This window comes from Diceros bicornis, chromosome 17 (genome assembly GCF_020826845.1).
Source record: "Diceros bicornis minor isolate mBicDic1 chromosome 17, mDicBic1.mat.cur, whole genome shotgun sequence".
NCBI classification, from domain to species: Eukaryota; Metazoa; Chordata; class Mammalia; order Perissodactyla; family Rhinocerotidae; genus Diceros; species Diceros bicornis.
In genome coordinates, this window is record NC_080756.1 from 12644531 (window position 1) to 12664431 (window position 19901).

General features: G+C 49.0%; 2 protein-coding genes across 3 annotated transcripts; both read right to left on the bottom strand.

Moving 5' to 3' along the window:
• Positions 1–620: 620 nt before the first annotated feature.
• On the bottom strand, positions 621–8097 carry ZC3H10 (zinc finger CCCH-type containing 10). 2 transcript variants are annotated; one of them, XM_058557961.1, is made up of 5 exons: positions 7985–8097; positions 7573–7595; positions 6460–7310; positions 5620–5683; positions 621–3871 (listed from the first exon to the last, which is right to left on the bottom strand). In XM_058557961.1, exon 5 carries the CDS (start codon positions 3814–3816, stop codon positions 2509–2511), a length of 1308 nt encoding a protein of 435 aa, XP_058413944.1. In that variant the 5' UTR covers positions 3817–3871; positions 5620–5683; positions 6460–7310; positions 7573–7595; positions 7985–8097; the 3' UTR covers positions 621–2508. The 2 variants fall into 2 exon arrangements, with proteins under 2 accessions (XP_058413944.1, XP_058413945.1); XM_058557962.1 differs by lacking the exon at positions 7985–8097 and adding an exon at positions 7820–7978.
• Positions 8098–10431: 2334 nt separating this feature from the next.
• Positions 10432–19738, bottom strand: PA2G4 (proliferation-associated 2G4). The gene is made up of 13 exons (XM_058557966.1): positions 19268–19738; positions 17255–17383; positions 16885–16990; positions 16724–16793; positions 16377–16469; positions 13681–13744; positions 13128–13206; positions 12899–12977; positions 12673–12806; positions 12240–12334; positions 11986–12113; positions 11772–11825; positions 10432–11553 (listed from the first exon to the last, which is right to left on the bottom strand). Exons 1-13 carry the CDS (start codon positions 19353–19355, stop codon positions 11488–11490), a joined length of 1185 nt encoding a protein of 394 aa, XP_058413949.1. The 5' UTR covers positions 19356–19738; the 3' UTR covers positions 10432–11487.
• Between the last annotated feature and the right edge of the window lie 163 nt (positions 19739–19901).

Genomic DNA, 19901 nt, shown 5'->3' on the forward strand with positions numbered 1-19901 from the left:
AACAGGGCTTTTCTTATAAGTTTTTTTTTTTTTTTAAATAAAACATAGCCCTTATGTATATCACAAGAGACTTCTCTAACATGAATGCACTAATTAATAGTTAGTAGGCACAAATGTTCAGTTTTGATTCCACCAAACTCTACTATTAACTGACCCGTAATTATTCTCTTATCTGCAATGACTTAGCAGGTGAGAGAGAGGAAAGCAACTCCTGATCTGGGAACATCCAGGCTTCAGAGTTGTTGGGGGCTGACCTGCGATCACAGCTAAGAAATGGTGCTCTCTTGTTGGACTCAAACAATTTCACACAACACCACTATCAGAGAAGTGCACTCAGTGACTGTGATGAAGTGAGGCAAAAAAACCTCTGCACGATTTTGTTTAAGCACAAAACAAGGTCAGTATGCAAACCAAAAAACAGCAAACATCCCCCTCTGCCAGCTAACGAGTGATTTCCGCTTCATTAGCAATTGCAGCTTCAGCTTCACTTTAGTCAGCCCTTTTTCTAGATAAGATAAAGACACCCAATCACAGAATTATCCCTGCTTCCCTGACAGCACCCAATCCAGAGTGAAGCCCCACTTCCTTGAACCTTCCCCCAAATCACTTAACCAAAGGCCAAGTCCTACAAGTTCTTTCTAACAGCCTCTTGCTGAAATACCACGGTTCCCCAGGGCATGCTCTCTCCACCACTGCAAGGAGCAATAAACACAACTTGTTCAACTACAGGTCTATTCCTGGTGGTCTTTAGCTGGAATACCTTAATAAAGGACACACAATGTCTGCAGTTTCCCAGATCTACCTCTTCAGAGATACTTGGCAAAGAGAAAATAAAGTCAGTCAGCATTTGGCTGGGATGAGTTCATGTTGGTATCTATGATCACATTTGTCTCTAAATGCTCATAAACCATCTCTTTAATAATGCAAAATTGTGCCAGAAAACCAACATTAAGCTTATCAATGTGTGGTTTCTAAAATCCACAAACAATACTTCAGTATTTGCCCATTTTTAGTCTTTAGGCCCATTCTTTTTTTTTTTAATGACCAGCCTTGACCTAGCCAGCCCATCTCCAACCCCAGGTGTAACCTGAGTGATCAACCAGACGAGAGCAAGAGGTAGCAGGAAACATGATGGGGGGAGAATAACCCAGGATCACTTTCTCTACCCCCAAATCCACTGTCCCATTAGACTAGACACCTGAGTTGTTTCCCCTACATCAGCCATGAGCTGAGGAGGAACTGAGGTTTGGCTATTGGGGCCCTAGGCCTTACTGACTCTTAACCAGATTTAAAACTTCTGTGGTCCTACGTGGAGGCAGAGGGAAGAAAGGGATGAACTCTGAGGCTTGTGTCCCCAGAAGAACTCTCCTTTTCCCAGCACCTCCCAAGCCTTGAAGGCTTAAGGCATTGGTTACTGAGGAACGGATGGGGCAGGAGGGACATTAACCCCCATCAACAACTCAGAGAACAATCACCAACTGCCCTGCTCTGTTTGAATAGGAGAAGGATCTGTCAATACATATCTCATTCCCATTTCCCAGAACCTCTACCCTCCTTAGTACCTGCCCCCCTAAATGACCCTAGGAGCCCTGGTTACTAAGGCAACCTGGGAATAGTACATGCACATAGAAACCAGAACAGATGGGACTATTTTTAAACTAGACTGGGTGGCTCCAATGCTTTTACCCCACAAAGTGCCTTCCCCAAAGCCCCATTTGGTCTTGTTCTGGGTCCCTACCCTTCTTCACTGGCTTCCCTCCAACCTTACCCAAGCTATGTGAGGGTGGGGTCTTTATCCCATTTTGGCATGAGATCTATTTACTGCTCCCATATTCACACAGAATACCTAAGCAAGTTTTCACTGCCTCCATTTGTTAAAAATAATTGTTTTTTTATTTCTTTGGAAGGTGGTGGGCCCTGCCCTATAGATTTCCAGGCAAAGTCAAGGTAATGAACGCTCCCCTATTCTTTGGGCTGGAGTACTATGGTCCCCGCCTTCCCACGGGCCTGGGAGCAGTTCCTATATTGTCCAACTCAACTAGGCCCCAAATTGTCTGAAGGCTCCTGTTAGGCCTTCCCTCCTGGCCACCCACTTCCCAATCTTTCCTGACTTTCCCTCTGGGCAGGGTATTTTTTTCTTCCAAAGCCAGTGCTGGAACCTGTGCTGTGCAGAAGAGAGGACAATACCAGGGATGTCCCCAACTTCCCATCAGCAGACATACAGCCCTTTAGTCAGTCCTTGCTCTCTGCTGGCTTCAGTCTGTACTCCCATGCAAGCCCCCTCTGTGAGGCTTGAAGGAAGATGGACAAGAGGACCCTCATACAGGGGAGGTGAGACACAACACACCAGCCCAACCCTTTCTCAGAAGCAAACTCCTTGTAGTCTCTTGTCCTAGTTCTTGAGTGAGCCCTTCAGACAGGGCCTGGGAGGGCTAGGCGAGTGGGTGAGTAAGGGCCCCTCAAGCCCAGCCCTGGGAGGCTATTCCAGGGTAGTGTCCATTAGGCCCATCAGTGTGGCATGGCTGTGATACGCATGCTCTGGGAAGCGATGGGGTAAGTCACCATGGGAGTGGTGGTGTGGCTCATTGTGATTCCTGCCAAAGGTTGGGCCATCGATACAGCCACAGGGGCCACAGGAGCCACAGATACAGCCACAGGAGCCATGGAGACAGGTGGGGGTGCCATTCCCTGGGCAATTGTTTGAGCCAGAGCAGCTGACAGTGGTGTGATCTCTGGGTTCAAGTGTGGGGGTGGGGGTGGTGGAGCAGCAGGAGGTGCAGCATTAGTTGGGGGAGCAGCTGGAGCTCCAGCAGGGGCCACCAGTTCTTGCTGGGACACGGGTCGAGGCTGTAGAGCCTGGCTGCTGAGAGTAGTGTGAGTCTGGGCAATGCCATGGTTAAAAGTGGCGACAGTGCCCACGGTGGGGGCCAGAGTCTGCTCAGTCGCTGGTGCAGTGGAGCTCAGGGTCATGACCTTGGCCTGATTGCGGAACTGAGCGTTTTGTTCCAGCAGTACCTCATTGGTGGCCAGGAGGTTGCTAACCTGCTTCTTGAGCTCCTCTACCCGCTTCCTGAGCATGGCGTTCTCCTCCTCTAGTAGTCTGCACTCCACCCCTCGGGGTGGAGCCAGGCTATATTCATATGATTCAAAATGGGGGCCATCTGGGGGGCAGCATCCACCTCGCCGGCGCTTGGGGCCTGGTTCATGGTCCTCAAAGCCCCTGTCAGGGAGGTCGTAGATATCATAGAGATCATGACGTCGTCCTGGGGGGACTGGGCCTGTTGATCCCCCCCCACCAGTTCCTCCTCCACCCCGAGCATCAAACTCAAAATCCCGCTGCAGGTGACGGAACTTGCACTTGGCTCCTCTCTGACAGTCACCCTTGAGAAAGTCACGGCAGATAGGGACCTCCTCCTTGCCATTTGGTAGGTCAGCTGGTGAAAGGCCCAGGCCAGCTGCCACTTTCTGCCTCAGCCGAGGGGGAAGCTCTCCCGTCTTCTTATAGCCATCCTCATCCTCCTTGGAGCCATGGATGAATCGGCAGTTTGGGCGACTACACTCCTTGTTCTGGAAGTCATGGCAGAAGATGAACTCATTTTTGCTCACTCCCAAGTTGGATACCTCACTCATATCTGGATGGCGATAGCGGCAACGCTTGCCTCGCTTGCATACATTCCTCAGGAAGTCTCTGCAGATGGCATCTGAGCTGGCCCCACCACTGCCTGCCCCTGTCCCACTGGCTTCCTCGGTGCCACCACCTCCAGGGCCTCCACTGCTGCTCCCAGTGCCGTTGGCATAGCTGTCCCGATCAGGCATCCTGGTCCCCTCCAACTCAGGGCTTTCTTCCTTTTCTTGCCACCCTTGGTGACCACTAGGAGAGAGGAGAACTGTGTCAAACAGGAATCCTCCAGAGAGGCCACACTCTTCCTGACTATAGAGCAGGCAGTCCAGCAAGAGGCAGGGCAGAGGGGCAATGGCTTTGGAAATGGAGAATCTAAGGGATGAGAATTCTTCCTGGACTGGCCAGCTTCTGAGAAGTCCTGCCCAGGCCCTTGTGCACCTGGCCTGGGTCAGAATGATTCACACTTGCCTGGCTAACAGTGGAGGGAGGGAGCTGGGGTGAAGCCACCTCATCTCACTAATGTTGACAGGCCAAGGAGGGGGCAGGGAGAGAATAGTGTTGGATTTTATTCCCCCTTCTGAACTGACCTTATTCAAGTTGTGGAAGCAAAACTAAGACTGCTATTGGGACGGCCCCGTGGCTTAGCGGTTAAGTGCGCGCGCTCTGCTACTGGTGGCCCGGGTTCGGATCCCGGGCACGCACGGACGCACTGCTTCTCCGGCCATGCTGAGGCCGCGTCCCACATACAGCAACTAGAAGGATGTGCAACTATGACATACAACTATCTACTGGGGCTTTGGGGAAGAAAAAAAGGAGGAGGATTGGCAATATATGTTAGCTCAGAGCCGGTCTTCCTCAGCAAAAAGAGGAGGATTAGCACACATGTTAGCTCAGGGCTGATCTCCCTCACACACACACAAAAAAGACTGCTATTGATGTCTGAATAGGCTAGGAGGAGACTGGGAATAGTGGCCAAGATGGGCTAGTGAGTTATTAGGGCTGTGGACAATGGGATACTGGTGACAAAACTTCCTTAACCCCTCTTCCATGGGATCCTGGTGAGGGCTCTGTGAAGTATCAGATCTCTAGACCCCAGGAAATCCTAAGTGAAGAGACTGGTGTCACCAGCTTAAGGGAAGTCCCCAAACTTGTCATATTTCAGTGTTCTCTCCTAGCTCACCACCACTCTCAACCCCAGTTTGGTCAGCCCCTTCCCCTCCATTTCAAGGGAAGAGTTGTACAGCTGGAATCTCCACTTATTGATTCCCAAAGGATAAAACCATCTGTGGTAAGGTCAACGCCGGGAAGAAGAAGTTAATTTCATAGGAATAAGTGACATTTCTTTCCTCATTCTATACCCCCCCTCCCTGAGAAGATCCCACTGACATCAAAGCACACCATTCCTCCTCACCCCATTAAAGATCTTCTTTATTTATAAACTCTATAAAAGCTTTTTAAGGCTTCTCTTTCCCAAGAGAGCTCTGGAATGTCAGCCCACTGCCCTGGTTCTAGCCCTCCCTTCTCCCCACCCACCCCCAACAAGACTGGGAGTCCCCACGTGTCTGACCTCCTAAGCCTTTCCTAGACAGAGTTCAGGCTCCCCCTGCTGTTCAAATAGGAAAACTTCATATTGTTTCCCCGTGAGCATAAGGGAATCTTTCCAATTTCTTTGGCCTTGATCTCCCCCCAGCCACTCCACTGCCTTGACTTTGCCTTTAGATCTCCCTACAGTGAACCAAGCAGACCAGAGGCCACAGTTACAAGATAATCTGTACAAGAAGGGTTCTCTTACTCCGAAGGGGGCTAGTCCCAGAATAAGAAAAATAAGGAAAAGAGTGGTAAGAGAGAAAATACAAACTTCTAAAAGGGAAATGAACTGGTGAAAAATAAATGCCATCTACTCAAGCCTGACCCATGTCGCAAGTCCCACCAGACTCAGATAATTAGATATGGTACTGTACTCCTCCCCACCCAACTCTCCCAGGGTTGTTCGATACCTGAGGTAGCTCAGGTGAAGTCCGGGGCTCCTGTGGGTCTCCACCTCCACATCACTGCTGGGTTCTGAACAGGAAAAAAACAGAGACTTGGGTGGGAGAAGGGGTAAGAATGAAGGACTATGGAGTGGTTGTTACAAGACAGAAGTCTGACAAAACGGCAAGAGCTCTGGGCACTTCAGGATTTCCTTAGGGTTCAAACTGAAAGTCACCTGTCAAAGGGAGAAGCTGCCAGTAAGAGTCAGGGATAGAACTAATTTGGAGAGCCTAGGAAGATGGGTTGGAAAACCAATCCTGAGTGAACAAAAGGTGAGGGGCGCCCTGCCTCAAGATGAAGGAGGATGTGGGGATCAGAGCCCGGCCTAGGGTTGGGGTTAGGAACTCCGAATGGGGAGCCGTGCAAGGAGAGCGCCTGACAGTGCAGTGGGATGGCAGAGTACACTTGGGGGCGGCGATTATGACGCCTCGCAACACCCCCGAGTTTACGAAAAAAGTCCTAGGAGTTTCCCGCAGCAAGTCTTCTAGCTTGGCCGGTTCTGTGCAGTGCCGCCGTAGCTCAGCCGTGGGGCAGGCGAACAGGACGCTGAGCGAGCACCAAGTGAAGCGGGGAAGGGGACTCCAGGTGACATCAAGCTGAGGGGATGGGCAGGGCTGTGACGTCACGGAGCTGGCGTTTGCTCGCGAAGCGGGGTCACTCAGAAAAGGGGATCGGCCATGGGGCGTGACGAAGAACTAGCTCGGCCCTGGGGGGCCTTGTGTAGCCCGGCCGAGTCCAGCCGCTGGCCCGGCCCCGACTCCTCCCCTCCGGGCGCGGCCTCCACCTAAGTCTCCCGCCTCCCTCACCTGCCGCCGCCGCCGTAGTTGCTGCTGCCGCCTGCCGGTCCTGTAGCTTCGACAAAGAGCCGCCTACCCAATCGCCCTTCCGCTTCCTGCGGAAGTGTCGCTCTAGCCACCAGACCCGGAACTATACTCTACGGTGTGTGAAGTACTTGCGCGCCTAGCTGTAGGAAGCTCCCAGCAAGCTTTGCGTGTCACCATGGCAACCCGACCCAACAGCACAGTAGGACCCAAAGACTTGACTTAGTAATGTAAGGCTAGACGATGGACCAGGCGGCGCAAACCACCGTTTGCCCCTAAATTGCCCGCGACCACCTTGAAACCCGTCCCCTGGGGTGTACTACACCCTTTCCCACCCAATACTCCACCAGCCCCGAGGGGCGGGGCCCACGCCCCCGGGTTTAGCCCATGTAGTTTGCTTGCTGCTCTCTACAGCACAGGGCCGACTGCATCGATACAGAATCCCCAGCCAACGGAACCATAAAAGCCACAGAATAGACAAGACTTTTTCTTCAGCTAGGACAGCAAAAGAGATGATTTATTGTACACGTGTTACATTCAGCCACAAGTCAGAACAGAACTAGTCCAGAACGTCACAGGCCCAGGGCAAAGGACCAAAAGGGACTGTTTTGGTATGAGCAAGGTGGGTCTCTTAAAGGTGGTCCCGGCGATCAGGTGGCGATGGATGTTCTAGATCCACTGTGACAAGTTCTAGACAGTAGGCATGCAGTCCAACAAGTTGTACCAGCGTCCCCGGCCTCTGGCTTTCCTTATTTCTGCTCTTGTGGCGTCCATGGGTGCACAAGCTAGCGGTTTACTTGGACCTCTGTCTCATCTTTCTTCTTTTGCGCTTCAGCCTGAAAAGCAGACACGGGAATACACCTCCTGCCCACAAACCCGAGTTCAGTCTTTCCCTCCCCTCTTAAGTGTGCATACAACACCCGGGCTGGCAAAATGAACAAGCACAACAGTGCCATTGTCCCTGGCTCTCGCAAGCCAATGCTCGTTAACGTTTTTCACCCAAAGTTCTTTTAGATTTCTAAACCAAATGTTCCTCCCAAGTTTTGTCCAAGTCGTGCCCCACTTCCCTCCTCCCGTGCCGGCCAAGTCTCAACATACCTGCGCATTCGCTTCTTCCTCCACTGGCAACCAATCACAACCAAAGGCAGAAAATAAAACAAGAGATAATTAATTTTATTAACAGATTTAGGTAGGGATATGAAGAGCATTATTTAGAACCGGGCCGGTTGTTGACCAAGTATGAGGATTTAGTCGCAGTCATCTCATCAAAAATTCGGACGCCCAACCCAACATAAACCCCGAACCCGCGTGCGCTACTTCTGCCCTCTCTCCCCACAGCACTTACCCATCACCTCCTCTGCTTCTCCCCAAACTATCCTTCCTCTCCCACTGGGTCTTGGGCACCCCTGAGAACCCTGCAGTTTGGGAACCATGGCGGACTTCCCTTTCCCGGGTCTCCCCGGTAACTGCCAACTCCTACAGTCTCAGCTCACTGCCAGCGACTGCTTACCTTGGCTCTCATGGCGCGGAGGTTTCTATGGGCAAAGAAGAAAAGACTACAGTTAGTTTGCTGTAACGATGATAAACGCACAGACCAGATGTTAATGGATTGTACGCGGCACCCGAAGACAAGCAGCACTCAAACTCACCCAGAAAAATGGCGCTAAGGCCGAGAGAGCGCCAGGGCCCCGCCTACGGCTATTTAAGGGAGCGCTTGGTGTCGTCACTTCCGCTGTATTGCCCTCCCCCAGGGGCAGGGCTTCCCGAAGGGAATAACAATGGGTTTGCGCGCCTGTCAGGTGGTTGATAAGTGTTTGAGTTAGGAGTTCTCTTTGAAAACAGTATTTTGAATTTGAGTTACAAAACTCTCCTCTCCCCAGTTTTATTATCAGGACACTGTATTATTTAAACGTGAGCACATATGCCTAATATGGGACCTCGAGGTGCAGAGGAGCAAAGGATAGCGACTTCCGTTTTCCCTCTCATTGCTTCATGGGAGTTGCAGTTTCGTGGCGACACCGTCCATTTTACTCTAGATAGGGGCGGACTGTACAAAAATTTCTAATTTGTTTTACTGGGTTGCTTTATTTTCTAAACTAAATTGCTGCAGGGAGATTCGATCTTGGAACTTCCGAAGGTCCTAAGATTCCAGAACATGGGAGAATGTAAGTGGGAAGTCGAGAAAGCTGTCATGCTACAGAAAGAAACCTTTGTCCCTATTTAAGATAGATAGACTCTTTTTTTCTTAGCCAACTATGGTCTTTCCCCACGATGCCTGCAGCAGAATGTCACTAGATTCCAGGCTACAATGCATCTTGTTCAGAAAATACTTCAGTGATTCTCCCTCTACCTAGGGGTGAAGAGCAAACCAATGGACAGAGGGGGAGCAAGATGAGCTGTCTTCTGTAGAACAAGAATGATATTTGGTGTTGTGTTAAAGAACTTCCCAGTCTCATGGTATGGTCAGGTCAGAAGCACCCGGAAAGCAGATACCCAGAAATTTGGCTACAGGAAAACTTGTTGTGAAGGATGAGAAAAAACTCTTAACCAAACTTCACCTTATTCAGGATACTGTAAGGTTTTTGGTTATAATCCCTCCTTTTTTGGTGGCTTCCCTTTATAACTTATACACTATTTCACCTTTTTAACTCTTAAAACAAGGTTTTTAAAATTTAGGGCCCTTGTTTCAAGTGCTTAAGTAATTCTAGTATTTTTTTTATATAATTTTTATTTATTTTTCCCCCCAAAGCCCCAGTACATAGTTGTAGGTCATAGCTGCACATCCTTCTAGTTGCTGCATGTGGGACGCGGCCTCAGCATGGCCAGAGAAGTGGCATGTCGGTGTGCGCCCGGGATCTGAACCCGGGCCGCCAGCAGCGGAGTGTGCGCACTTAACCACCAAGCCACGGGGCGGCCCTAAGTAGTTCTGGTATTGTCACCATCAGAATATAACAAGCTTTGAAAACAAAAACCCTAGCAGTTATTTTATATTAAGTCCACCAGGATTTCACCTGTTGATTGCCCACTAGTCTATAAGCTCTTATCAAGGGACCTGTGTTTTGTTCAATATAGTATCTCCACATCAGCAATGCCTCACATACACTATACTCAGCTCTAATAAACAAATCATCCAGCCAATCTCCAGCTGGCCCTGAAAAATTGCGTAACACTAAGCGCATTCTTCCTTGGCTTCCTCAATCAAGATAAACACTTGGATATAGCCTTTTATTTTTGCAGTACACATTTTTTTTTTTTTTTTGTGAGGAAGATCAGCCCTGAGCTAGCATCCATGCCAATCCTCTTCTTTTTGCTGAGGAAGACTGGCCCTGAGGTAACATCCATGGCCATCTTCCTCCACTTTATGTGGGACGCCGCCACTGCATGGCCTGAGAGGGGGTATGTTGGTGAGCGCCCGGGATCTGAACCCAGGCCACCAACAGCGGGAGCATGCGTACTTAACTGCTACACCACGGGGCCGGCCCTGCAGTACACATTAAGTATGCTAGTCCTGAACAAAAGTGTCAGCAGCAAGGGGTGTTTTTACTTTAGAAAACTAAACCACAAATTCCCATAGAAAATTTACTCTATGTTAATTCAGAGAATCCAGGATTTATGTCTTCCCCAACCCAAAGTGTTTTATTTTTTTAAAGATTTTATTTATTTTTTCCCCCCAAAGCCCCAGTAGATAGTTGTATGTCATAGCTGCACATCCTTCTAGTTGCTGTATGTGGGACGCGGCCTCAGCATGGCCGGAGAAGCGGTGCGTTGGTGCGCGCCTGGGATCCGAACCCCGGGCCGCCAGCAGCGGAGCGCGCGCACTCAACCGCTAAGCCACGGGGCCGGACCCCCAAAGTGTTTTAGAAAGGCAGAATATGGCAATACTGAAAAACTTCCAATGGTCATCACTTCAACTGACACTTCCCTACCTCCATCAAATAAGAACAGCATACAAAGGCACATGATTATGAGCAAATCCAAATTTATTTTAACACCATGTCATTTTCAATGTGTTTAAAAACCTTATAAGTTAGCAGGAGCCCTAGTTCCCTGGGACAGCATGCCAGAGGTACTGAAATTCGTCACTTTCTCTCCAAACCCCTAGCAATTCATCCAATCCAAGTCCATAGCTTCAGAAAGCCAGGAGTTGTCTCTTCAGTCAGTCTGCTCCTCTGGTTCTTGGTCTTTCAAGGGAGGGAGGTCAAAATATTTCAAAAAGGGAACAAAACCAGAGTTGCACTTCCAGCTCAGGTTTGTAAGACGGAGCAAGGGAAGAACCCACTAACTCCAAAGAAATGGACAAGGTTGAGATGGATTACTTCTTTATAGCTTTGTGGGAAAAAACAAGTCCTACAGAACAAAAATGACTAAAAAGATTTACAAATGAGGATCCATTTGATAGATGAGAATCCCTTGGTAAATGCAGGCTCCAGCTCCTAAAAATGGGAGCAGCCTGATGAGACAGGCCAGATCAGAAAAGGAATCTGCCACATGTGAATAAAAACAATCTGAAGAATAGCTCCTCTCTATTTTGAGGCCAGATAAAATACTTGGGGAGAGTGAGAAAAGAGAAGAACAAGCCCCAACAGATGGGAAAATGCTGACATCGGAGTGGTATAAAAAGATTTCAGCTGAGTTTTTAGTGGAGGTGGCTACTTTAGCCTCCTCCCTTTTCTGTTGTAGGGCCATAAACCTTGACCAAGCAGAAAGTAGTAGAAAAATGCTAGAAAGAGGGGCTTGACGACGATGGATTTTGACTCCTGATTTTATTATTCAATTTCTCTTTTCTATTTAAAGTAGTCTTCGGTGGCTGGGAAGCCTGGCCTCCCAAGACCAGAGTCAGTTGGAGCTGGTTGTTGTTGGAAGGGGGTTGGGTTGGGGGCCTAGGATGGGGGCAGGGAGATCCCGCTCTGCTGGCGGTCCTGGGTGGAGAAGACGAACTGCACTTCACAGAGCCTGGGGTGTGGTGGGAAGGGGATGAGGCAGGAGCAGCAAGCTGGGGAGATGGGACCCACCTCAGTCCCCAGCTTCATTCTCTTCTAATGTTTCCCCACTGGTGGCATTCTCTGCAGTCTTGGAGGCCTATATTCATTGAAAGGAGAGAGAGAAGACTTGTCAGTTTCCAACTACTTGGGGTAGTGTCTGGGAGACCAAGGACAAAAATATCTTCATTCTCTAGGTCAGGGCTGAGAAGGGGGTAAATAAGGATATACAGGAATCTATACCCCTACCACAATGTGGGGAGGTGGAATAAAGAGGGATCAGGTTCATCCTGCCAGAGAGGGATGATCATAACACACCTTCTTTTTTTTCTTTTTCTGGGTTTTCCGACTTGCAGAACTCTGTAGGAGGGCCTGGAAAACAGGAGGAAGAAGGAAAACAAATTTAGAGGAATGTGGAGGAAACATCAAGTCTCACTCTAAATACTGTCGCTCTTTTCAGGACTTGGCTGACATTTAGTCCTCACTCCCAGGATAGGTGCCACGTGCTCACCACCTGCCATCCGACACTAACCTTTAGCTCTGCATCCTGGACCTCCATCTCAGACTTGTAAAGGTCAGGCTCAAAGGGACCACTAGTTATCCGCATGGGGCCATTGGGCATGAGCAGAACTGTAAATTTAAACTGGGCAACAAATTCACCTATGGGAGAGAGGAAGTGTTTTGATAAAATGTTCCCTTGTCATACTCTTGTCTGAAAGCTATAGGGAGAAGGAGGGGACCATATAATTAGGGGCTCCAAAGTGAAGCTCTCTTTTTAGAACTCACCCTCCTTCTCATAGAGAACATTAAAAGGTTGTAGCAATTCGTGTTTGGCGCACTCCACCACACCCATCCGGGCCTTCTTCTCATCTTCAAATGCTCTGGGTAGGGGAAGAGAAATCCAGGTACCCTTAACTCCCTAACACGTCTGACTATTTTGCTCATGTTTTTAGATAGCTCCTACCCTCAGGCAGAAATCAGGCTTAGGATTCCTCTTTTACATTGCCTTCAATGAGAGGCAGATGGGAGAGGGAGAGAACCCGTGCATGCAGGCAGAGCTACAAGTCTAGGCAGGAGGAGAGAGGGAAGGTAGCGTGGGGGGGGGGGGCGGTGGCGGTGGGAGGGGCGGTGGCGGTGGCGGGAAGAGTGTTCCTGGGTGTGTGGTCTGAGTCAGAGTCAGACTGGTTCCAAGTCCAGTCCTTGCTGACTGCAGTAGTACCTTAAAGTAAACGGCATAGCATCAAAACGCCTTTCGACCTCACTGAAGAAGGCACGTGAAGTTTTTATTTTCAGGCCATATTGCTTAGAAGGATCTCGTTTGTAAATGGTGGTTCTCTGTCCTGCATCCTTGGCCTAAAGGAGTAAGTTAGGTCACGTTTGTTCTGGTGCTCTTGGAACACACCCTCAGTTACCCCTCTTTGCTAGCTCTGGTAAACTCTCCTCACCTTGCCCTCTCCTGAGCTGATGAGAACATCCACAGCATATACTTCATGTACCTCAAATTCGGCTTTTTCATGGTCCTTCCTAAAAGGAATAGAAAGGGAACCATAAAGAGCAATATGTAGGTCCTGGAGTTTGGAGTAGAAGGTGGACAAGATTAGGCTGGGAGTACGGACAAAAAAGTTGCTGACTAGTCTGGTATGGTGGAAGGTGATGGGTGGGATTGGCACCTACTTCTGCTGGTCTGTGGGATTCTGGATAATAGTTTTCTCTCCATCGATGACATGCTGCTTCAACTGGTGTGACAGCATACCTGTGGACAGGACAAAGCCCATGGTACCAGCCATCTAGAATCCCAAAAGGTTTCCAAATCCACCCACCTAAGTAGTTTGATGGGGCAGGCAATGAGAGGAAAGTGCCTGGCTATGGAAACCCCAGGTGCTGAGGTTTTTGGCTTAGACTGTGCTAAAGCCAGATGGGTCCTCAAGGAAGCAAAGGCCTTAATTCTGCTAAACCACTCATACTTAGACCCTCAACCCGTTTATCTGAGCTCTCACCTTCTTTTTTTTTTTAAAGATTTTTATTTATTTATTTTTCCCCCCAAAGCCCCAGTAGATAGTTGTGTGTCACAGCTGCACATCCTTCTAGTTGCTGTATGTGGGACGCGGCCTCAGCATGGCCGGAGAAGCAGCGCGTCGGTGCGAGCCCGGGATCCGAACCCGGGTCGCCAGCAGTGGAGCGCGCTCACTTAACCACTAAGCCATGGGGCCAGCCCATGAGCTCTCACCTTCTATTGGCGTGCAATTAAATGAGTGGGCAACTTTGTTCCAGGCTTCTGTCACTTGCGTGTTCTAGAAGGACAAGATCAAATAAAAGGTGAGATACCAGGGGCTAATAAGTTATCTACCACGAGAATAAGAAGTATAAAAGAACTGAGAGTCTTTTTTTTTTTTTTTTTTGGTGAGGAAGATTAGCCCTGAGTGAACATCTGTTGCCAATCCCCTTCTTTTTCCTAAGGAAGATTGGCCCTGGGATAACATCTGTGCCCATCTTCCTCTACTTTATATGTGGGATGCCTGCCACAGCATGGCTTGATAAGTGGTGCATAGGTCTGCACCCAGGATCCGAACCTGGGAACCCTGGACTGCGGAAGTAGAGCGCATGAACTTAACCACTATACCACCTGGCCAGCCCCAAGAACTGAGAGTTTTAATATCTTCCATCAAGCGCAATGATTCTCATTGGTTTTTCATTTCATAGCCCTCTCACCCCTACAGCCTAAAAATACCTTACATTTACATGTCATTTTACAAAGTGCTTTCACAAAGGTGGTCTAATTAGACAATAATTCTGGAAGGTGAATGGGGCAGATCTGTATCCCAATCTAGAAGATGAGGAAACTGAGGCTCAGAAAGATTAAATGATTTGCCCAGAGTTAAAACAGTTAACTGGTGGGGCCGGCCCGGTGGCGCAAGCGGTTAAGTGCGCGCGTTCCGCTGCGGCGGCCCGGGGTTCGCGGGTTCGGATCCCGGGCGTGCACCGACGCACTGCTTGGTAAGCCATGCTGTGGCGGCGTCCCATATAAAGTGGAGGAAGATGGGCACTGATGTTAGCCCAGGGCCGTCTTCCTCAGCTAAAAACGAGGAGGATTGGCGGATGTTAGCTCAGGGCTGATCTCCTCACAAAAAAAAAAAAAAAAAACAGTTAACTGGTATAAACCCAGGTTTTCTGACAGTAAGTCCAGTGTTTACTCCACTATACCTGGCATTCTAACCTGTTGAGAGGGGACAGCAAACTCTTCTTTTCCCCTTCTCGCCTCTTTCAAACATGATCTGATCCTCACCTAAGCTAGAGTTCTTAGACAAAAAGAAAAGTGAATATTCATAGCTAATAGTAAACTATATGCTAGGTCGGTGATAATCACTTTACATGGATCATCTCAATTGTCACAATATCCCTGTGAGAATAACTCACAATTTTATTCTCCCCATTTTACAAATGAGGAACTTTGAACTCAAAGTTATTTTTAAACAGTAAGGGGTGACAATAGGGTGAGAATCCAGAAAGTCTGATGTCATAGCTATGCAATAGCCACTACACAACACTACCTTCCAGTGAAGATACACAATAGTAAGTATATAAATAATAAAAATAATCAATGTGTGAATAATAGCTAACACAAGTGCTTACTATGTGCCAGGCACTGTTCAAAGTGCTTTACAACAGCTCTATGAAGTAGGTGTTATAAGGAAACAAAGACAGGTTTAAGTAAAAATGATGCAATTAAGTAACAATGGGGATAAAGTACAAATGGATTAAAAGTGTGAAGCACAGAAAAGGAGAGAAAAAAGAAAGACAATCTTTTAGAATTGAACGGGTCTCTGAAATTTAAGTGTAGAGAAACATCTCCACTGATAGTCTAACATGCTAAATTGTATTAAAGCATGAGGAGTTTATGATCCCTGGGCTTCCCAATACTGCCTTGCAAGTACAGAACTAACTTTTGGCCTTTCTTTGCCACCAATTTACTAGTACTATTATGATTTTTGTTTTATAAGCTTTTAAAATTGAGTTTTTGTTTCTGTGTTTTATTGGGAGCTACCTACCTCAAATTATTTTGGGGAAAGATGCATATCCAAAACATGAGAAAGGAAGGCTCTCTATAGGCTCCACGAGGAGGGGACTAGGTACACCTAGCATGGAACTGTCTATGGTAGGCACTGAGTTAAGTGCTGTTTAAAAATTTTGTTTTTTTATGAGGAAGATTAGCCCTGAGCTAACATCTGTTGCCAATCCTCTTCTCTTTGCTGAGGAAGATTGGCCCTGGGCTAACATCTGTGCCCATCTTCCTCCACTTTATATGGGATGCCGCCACAGCATGGCTTGATAAGCAGTGTGTCAGTCCGTGCCTGGGATCCAAACCTGCGAACTCCTGGCTGACAAAGCAAAGCATGGGAACTTAACCACTATGCCACCAGGCTGGCCCCCTTAACTGCTGTTTAGTATTAAGCTTTTTAGCCCCTGCCTTTCTTCTCTCTCTCTTTTTTAATTTTTATTTATTTATTTATTTATTTTTGTGAGGAAGATCAGCCCTGAGCTAACATCTGTCAATCCTCCTCTTTTTGCTGAGAAAGACTGGCCCTGGGCTAACACCCATGCCCATCTTCCTCCACTTTATATGGGATGCCGCCACAGCATGGCTTGACAAGTGGTGCGTCGGTGCGCGCCTGGGACTGGAACCAGCGAACCCCAGGCCACCGCAGCGGAGCGCGTGCACTTAACCGCTTGCGCCACCGGGCCGGCCCCTGCCTCTCTCCTCTTTCAGAAATCCGATCTTTTTCAGAAAATTTTCTAGCTAATTTTAAAAGCCGTTTGTTTTATAAGGGGGCTATGGGAGAAGCTGACAGTTCAACATAGAATAGCTATAGCTGCCTAATGCATCTTTGGCTCCATCAAGGTTTGGAGCTGGACTAAACAGCTTACCTGGTTTCCAGGTTTGACCAGGCGTAAGGCAGCTTCAGCACAAAGGTGAGCTGCCTTAATGACATCTGCTTTCCGCCCTGTTACTTGGGTCCCCTGTAGATAAGGAAATGCAATCAGTGCCTCCCCGGAAAGCTCTTTAACTCAGCTGGTTAATCAGTTAATATCTGTGTGCCCATTAGGCAAGGCCAGGAAATAAGCAGAAGAGAAAACACCCTTTCTCCTTTTATTTCTCTAGAGATTCTCTCAAAACTTATGTGGTGGTAGGGGGTGGGGATAAGAAGCACAAGAGGCAGTGTACTCTCCCCCCCTCCCCACAGGTTGAACAGAGTTCAAAGCAGGCCACCTACCTGAGCTACATCAACCACAAAAGTGTGAGCCACATTAGCAATGAAGCCATCCACATGGACCCCAAGGTCACTAAAAGGCAAGAGCAGAGTACAGCGTTAGCAACTGTCACTATGTAAATGCTTAGGAGAAAGACAAGTGCTCTAAAATGGTTTAAGCTTACATTTTTACCAAGTCACCTTCCTTGAGAATATAGTCCTGGTCGCTCTTCAAAGGGGAGAAGTGACATACACAGTTATTTACTGAAATGCTGGTGGGAAAGGCAATACCTGTAAAGAGACAATCATCAGCCTTACTGCCTTGCTCTCTTGAAGCCTTGCTGCCCCTCAGAAAAATGGAAGGATTTTCTTCAGGGTCTTGCCCAAGTTTAATCGGTTTGGATTGGGGAGGAAACTGCTTGTATCCCACTTGCCATTCCAAATTTCCAAATATTTAAACCAGAGCTGGCATGGGGGTGGCATCATTACAGTAAAACAAACAAACAGGACCGGATAAGGGACAAACTTGGGAAATCAGTGGTAACTGTTATTTACCTTTCTTCATTTCTTTTTCTTTCTTGAAAATTTTCCCTGTCTCTTCCATAATCATGGCATCGCCTTTCTCACACAGGCTCAGTACCGACACACCTGAGCAGGATGCTTCCACCAAGGACCGAAGTACCCCTGGGGACAAAATCCCACCACGTCAGCCCTGCATGTGGCATCTAAGTTACCATCCAAGCAACACCTACAAGTTGGACTCAGAGTTTCTAATATTCAGCCATTGCCCTAAGGCTGAAAGAGGGAGCAAGTTTTGCCTCTTGAAATGTACCTACTTATAATCTCTAAATTTCTACCTTCCTTTCCTAAAATAAAAAAGTCAACACTCCCTTCCCTCCCCTATATAATGTGACAACTGGGTATACACAATCTGTCTCCCTAGGCAAGAGAGACTTTCCAAAGATGATACCTGTGCTGTGGTAGGATAGAGTTATGAACTTCAAGGGGGTTCTCACCAAGGTATCCCACTTACATGCAAAGTAGACTAGAAGAAATTTATAGGCTTTGGGGACAACAGGAAGGAGACAGAATTGCTGACTCGAAGCTGATGCACTGTTAAATGCTACCTTCTTCCCTTGCCAGGCACCCCAATTACATTAGTAACCTCAATTTATGTAGACTTATTTCCTCATAAACAAGTGTATAAGCCAAGGGGACTTAATCTAAGGTTCCTGGGCTTCACCAAGCTCATGGTTTATAGCTTTTAGCAGATCTCGAAGAGGTATTCGACCCAAAAGAGTTTCAAATTGGTATCTGGGATCACAAGTGCCTCAGAAGTCATAAAGTGCAAGAGGAAAAAAAATTTTTTTTCTTTTGATTCAAACCACTAATATAAAATACTAAAAGGCACCAAAAATGGGGGTACTATTCCTAATGTCCATTATGTTATAAAGCATAGTTCTGTTCACTGGACACTCTCTCCATGGCTCATTCTGAACTTCAGGTTTGATTTTTGCAATCTAAGTTTTGGTGATTCTTTGGAAGCCTGAAAAACTCAGGTTTTCAGCCATAGGACCAAAGGCATCCTATATACCTATCTTTACTGCCAAACCATTTAAAAGCTCAAAGACAAGCATTTTCTGTCTCCCTAACTGGCTTTTAAACTGAAAAGGTGAATTGGAAAACGAGAAAATAGAAAGTGAGACATCTGCTTAGAGTGGCAAGCAGCTGCTGAGAAAGAGCACAGTCCTAATAAGAATGACTTCTAGGATTCTAACATCAGTCCCTCCTTTTCCAGTACTATTCACAAGTTTGCCTAGTTGGGGTGAGGAGGACCTCAAAACACTCCTACAGTTGTCAAACCCCTGAGAACAATCAATCTGACGGCTAAGGCTATCTGCAGACTGGACGTAGTAATGAATAACTTCTAGGAAAGCCAGACCTATCTCCAAGAGTTGGAGATATGTTAGGAGCTCCACGGGTGCCCTCCAACGGTCCCGGAGCTGGCCCAGGAGTAGTAGGGGGCCCCCACCAGGGAAGGAGTTGAAGTAAAGAACGAAAGACTACAGCAAAGCACGTGGTAGGGAAGCTGATGTCAGGGACCGTAGTGAAGGAAGGGAGCCGGCGATCCGTACGGGGACCTGGCAACACGTGCCGGCTCGGCTCCTGACGCCGGGGAGCCGAGACAAAACAGAGGGGCCCTTCCGTCGCCAACAGCTGGGCGCTTCCTTTTCGAGGCGGCCTCGCCGCTGCCAGAATCACAGGCGGCAGGGATCCCGACCGAAGGGTGAGGGGCAGGAGATGCGCCTTGCCTCCTTACCAACGGCCTAGGGTCCGAGCCGGCCGGGGGCCCGCACCTCCACACCCTCCAGCCCAGGCCTGGCCGCTCAGGTCCCAGGCACGCCACGGCGTCTTCCCACCACACCACCCCCAGCAGACGGGCGCGGGGCCCTCAGCAGCTCATTCCGCATGACCACACCGCTCCAGCCCCTCCGGGGCCAGCCCAACACCGTCCCCCTTCCCTCTCCCTCTCAGCCTCGATCTCGGGACCCCTGAGGCCGCACTCACGGTTGGCGATGTCGCCCCCCATCTTATACTTGGTCACGACCAGGTCCTCGGCGATAGTTTGCTCCTGCTGCTCATCCTCGCCCGACATCTTCCCACCACCACCACCACCACCACCACAGCTTCGTTCCCCCTGAGCCGCCGCCTCTGTCTTCCTTCCCAGCCGCAGGCTGTGGCTACAGCCCGTTCGATCCGCGAGGAGAGCGCGAGCAAAAGCGCGAGCAAGCAAGGGAGCGGGCGGGAGGGCGGGCGAGAGCGAGAAGCTGCGAGCGCGCGGGCTGAGGCGCAGGGCACGCTGGGACAACGAGTCCTTTCCACGGCCAGCCTCTAGCTGCCCTCCTGGACTCGTGAACTACAATTCCCAGCCTGCCTTTCGCGCCCCTAAACCAGGCCCTGGGGCCTTGCCCTCCGAGAGTCCCGCACGCCGGAATCGCCAGGCACTCTGGGAAAGGTCAGGCTCCGGCGGGAAGGCGGAGCCGTTGGGGAGTGTGAGGGGAAGCGTGGTCTCTCCACGAAAAACTGTTTGCACCAGGAGCGCCGAGCGAGACCCTGTAATATAGTGGGGCGGGCTGACGGAGAAGGGGCGGGGAAATGGGTTTGGAGGCTGCGGGGCAGGGTGGAGCGGGGTGGAGCAGGG

Excerpts from the sequence above, each read along its gene's own strand:
- ZC3H10 (XM_058557961.1), bottom strand. The coding sequence starts at position 3,816 with ATGCCTGATCGGGACAGCTATGCCAACGGCACTGGGAGCAGCAGTGGA.
- PA2G4 (XM_058557966.1), bottom strand. The coding sequence starts at position 19,355 with ATGTCGGGCGAGGATGAGCAGCAGGAGCAAACTATCGCCGAGGACCTG. Across the intron at positions 17,384-19,267 it reads GGGGGGCGACATCGCCAACC|GGGTACTTCGGTCCTTGGTG; the intron begins GTGAGTGCGGCC and ends TTTTGTCCCCAG. Across the intron at positions 16,991-17,254 it reads AGAAAAAGAAATGAAGAAAG|GTATTGCCTTTCCCACCAGC; the intron begins GTAAATAACAGT and ends GTCTCTTTACAG.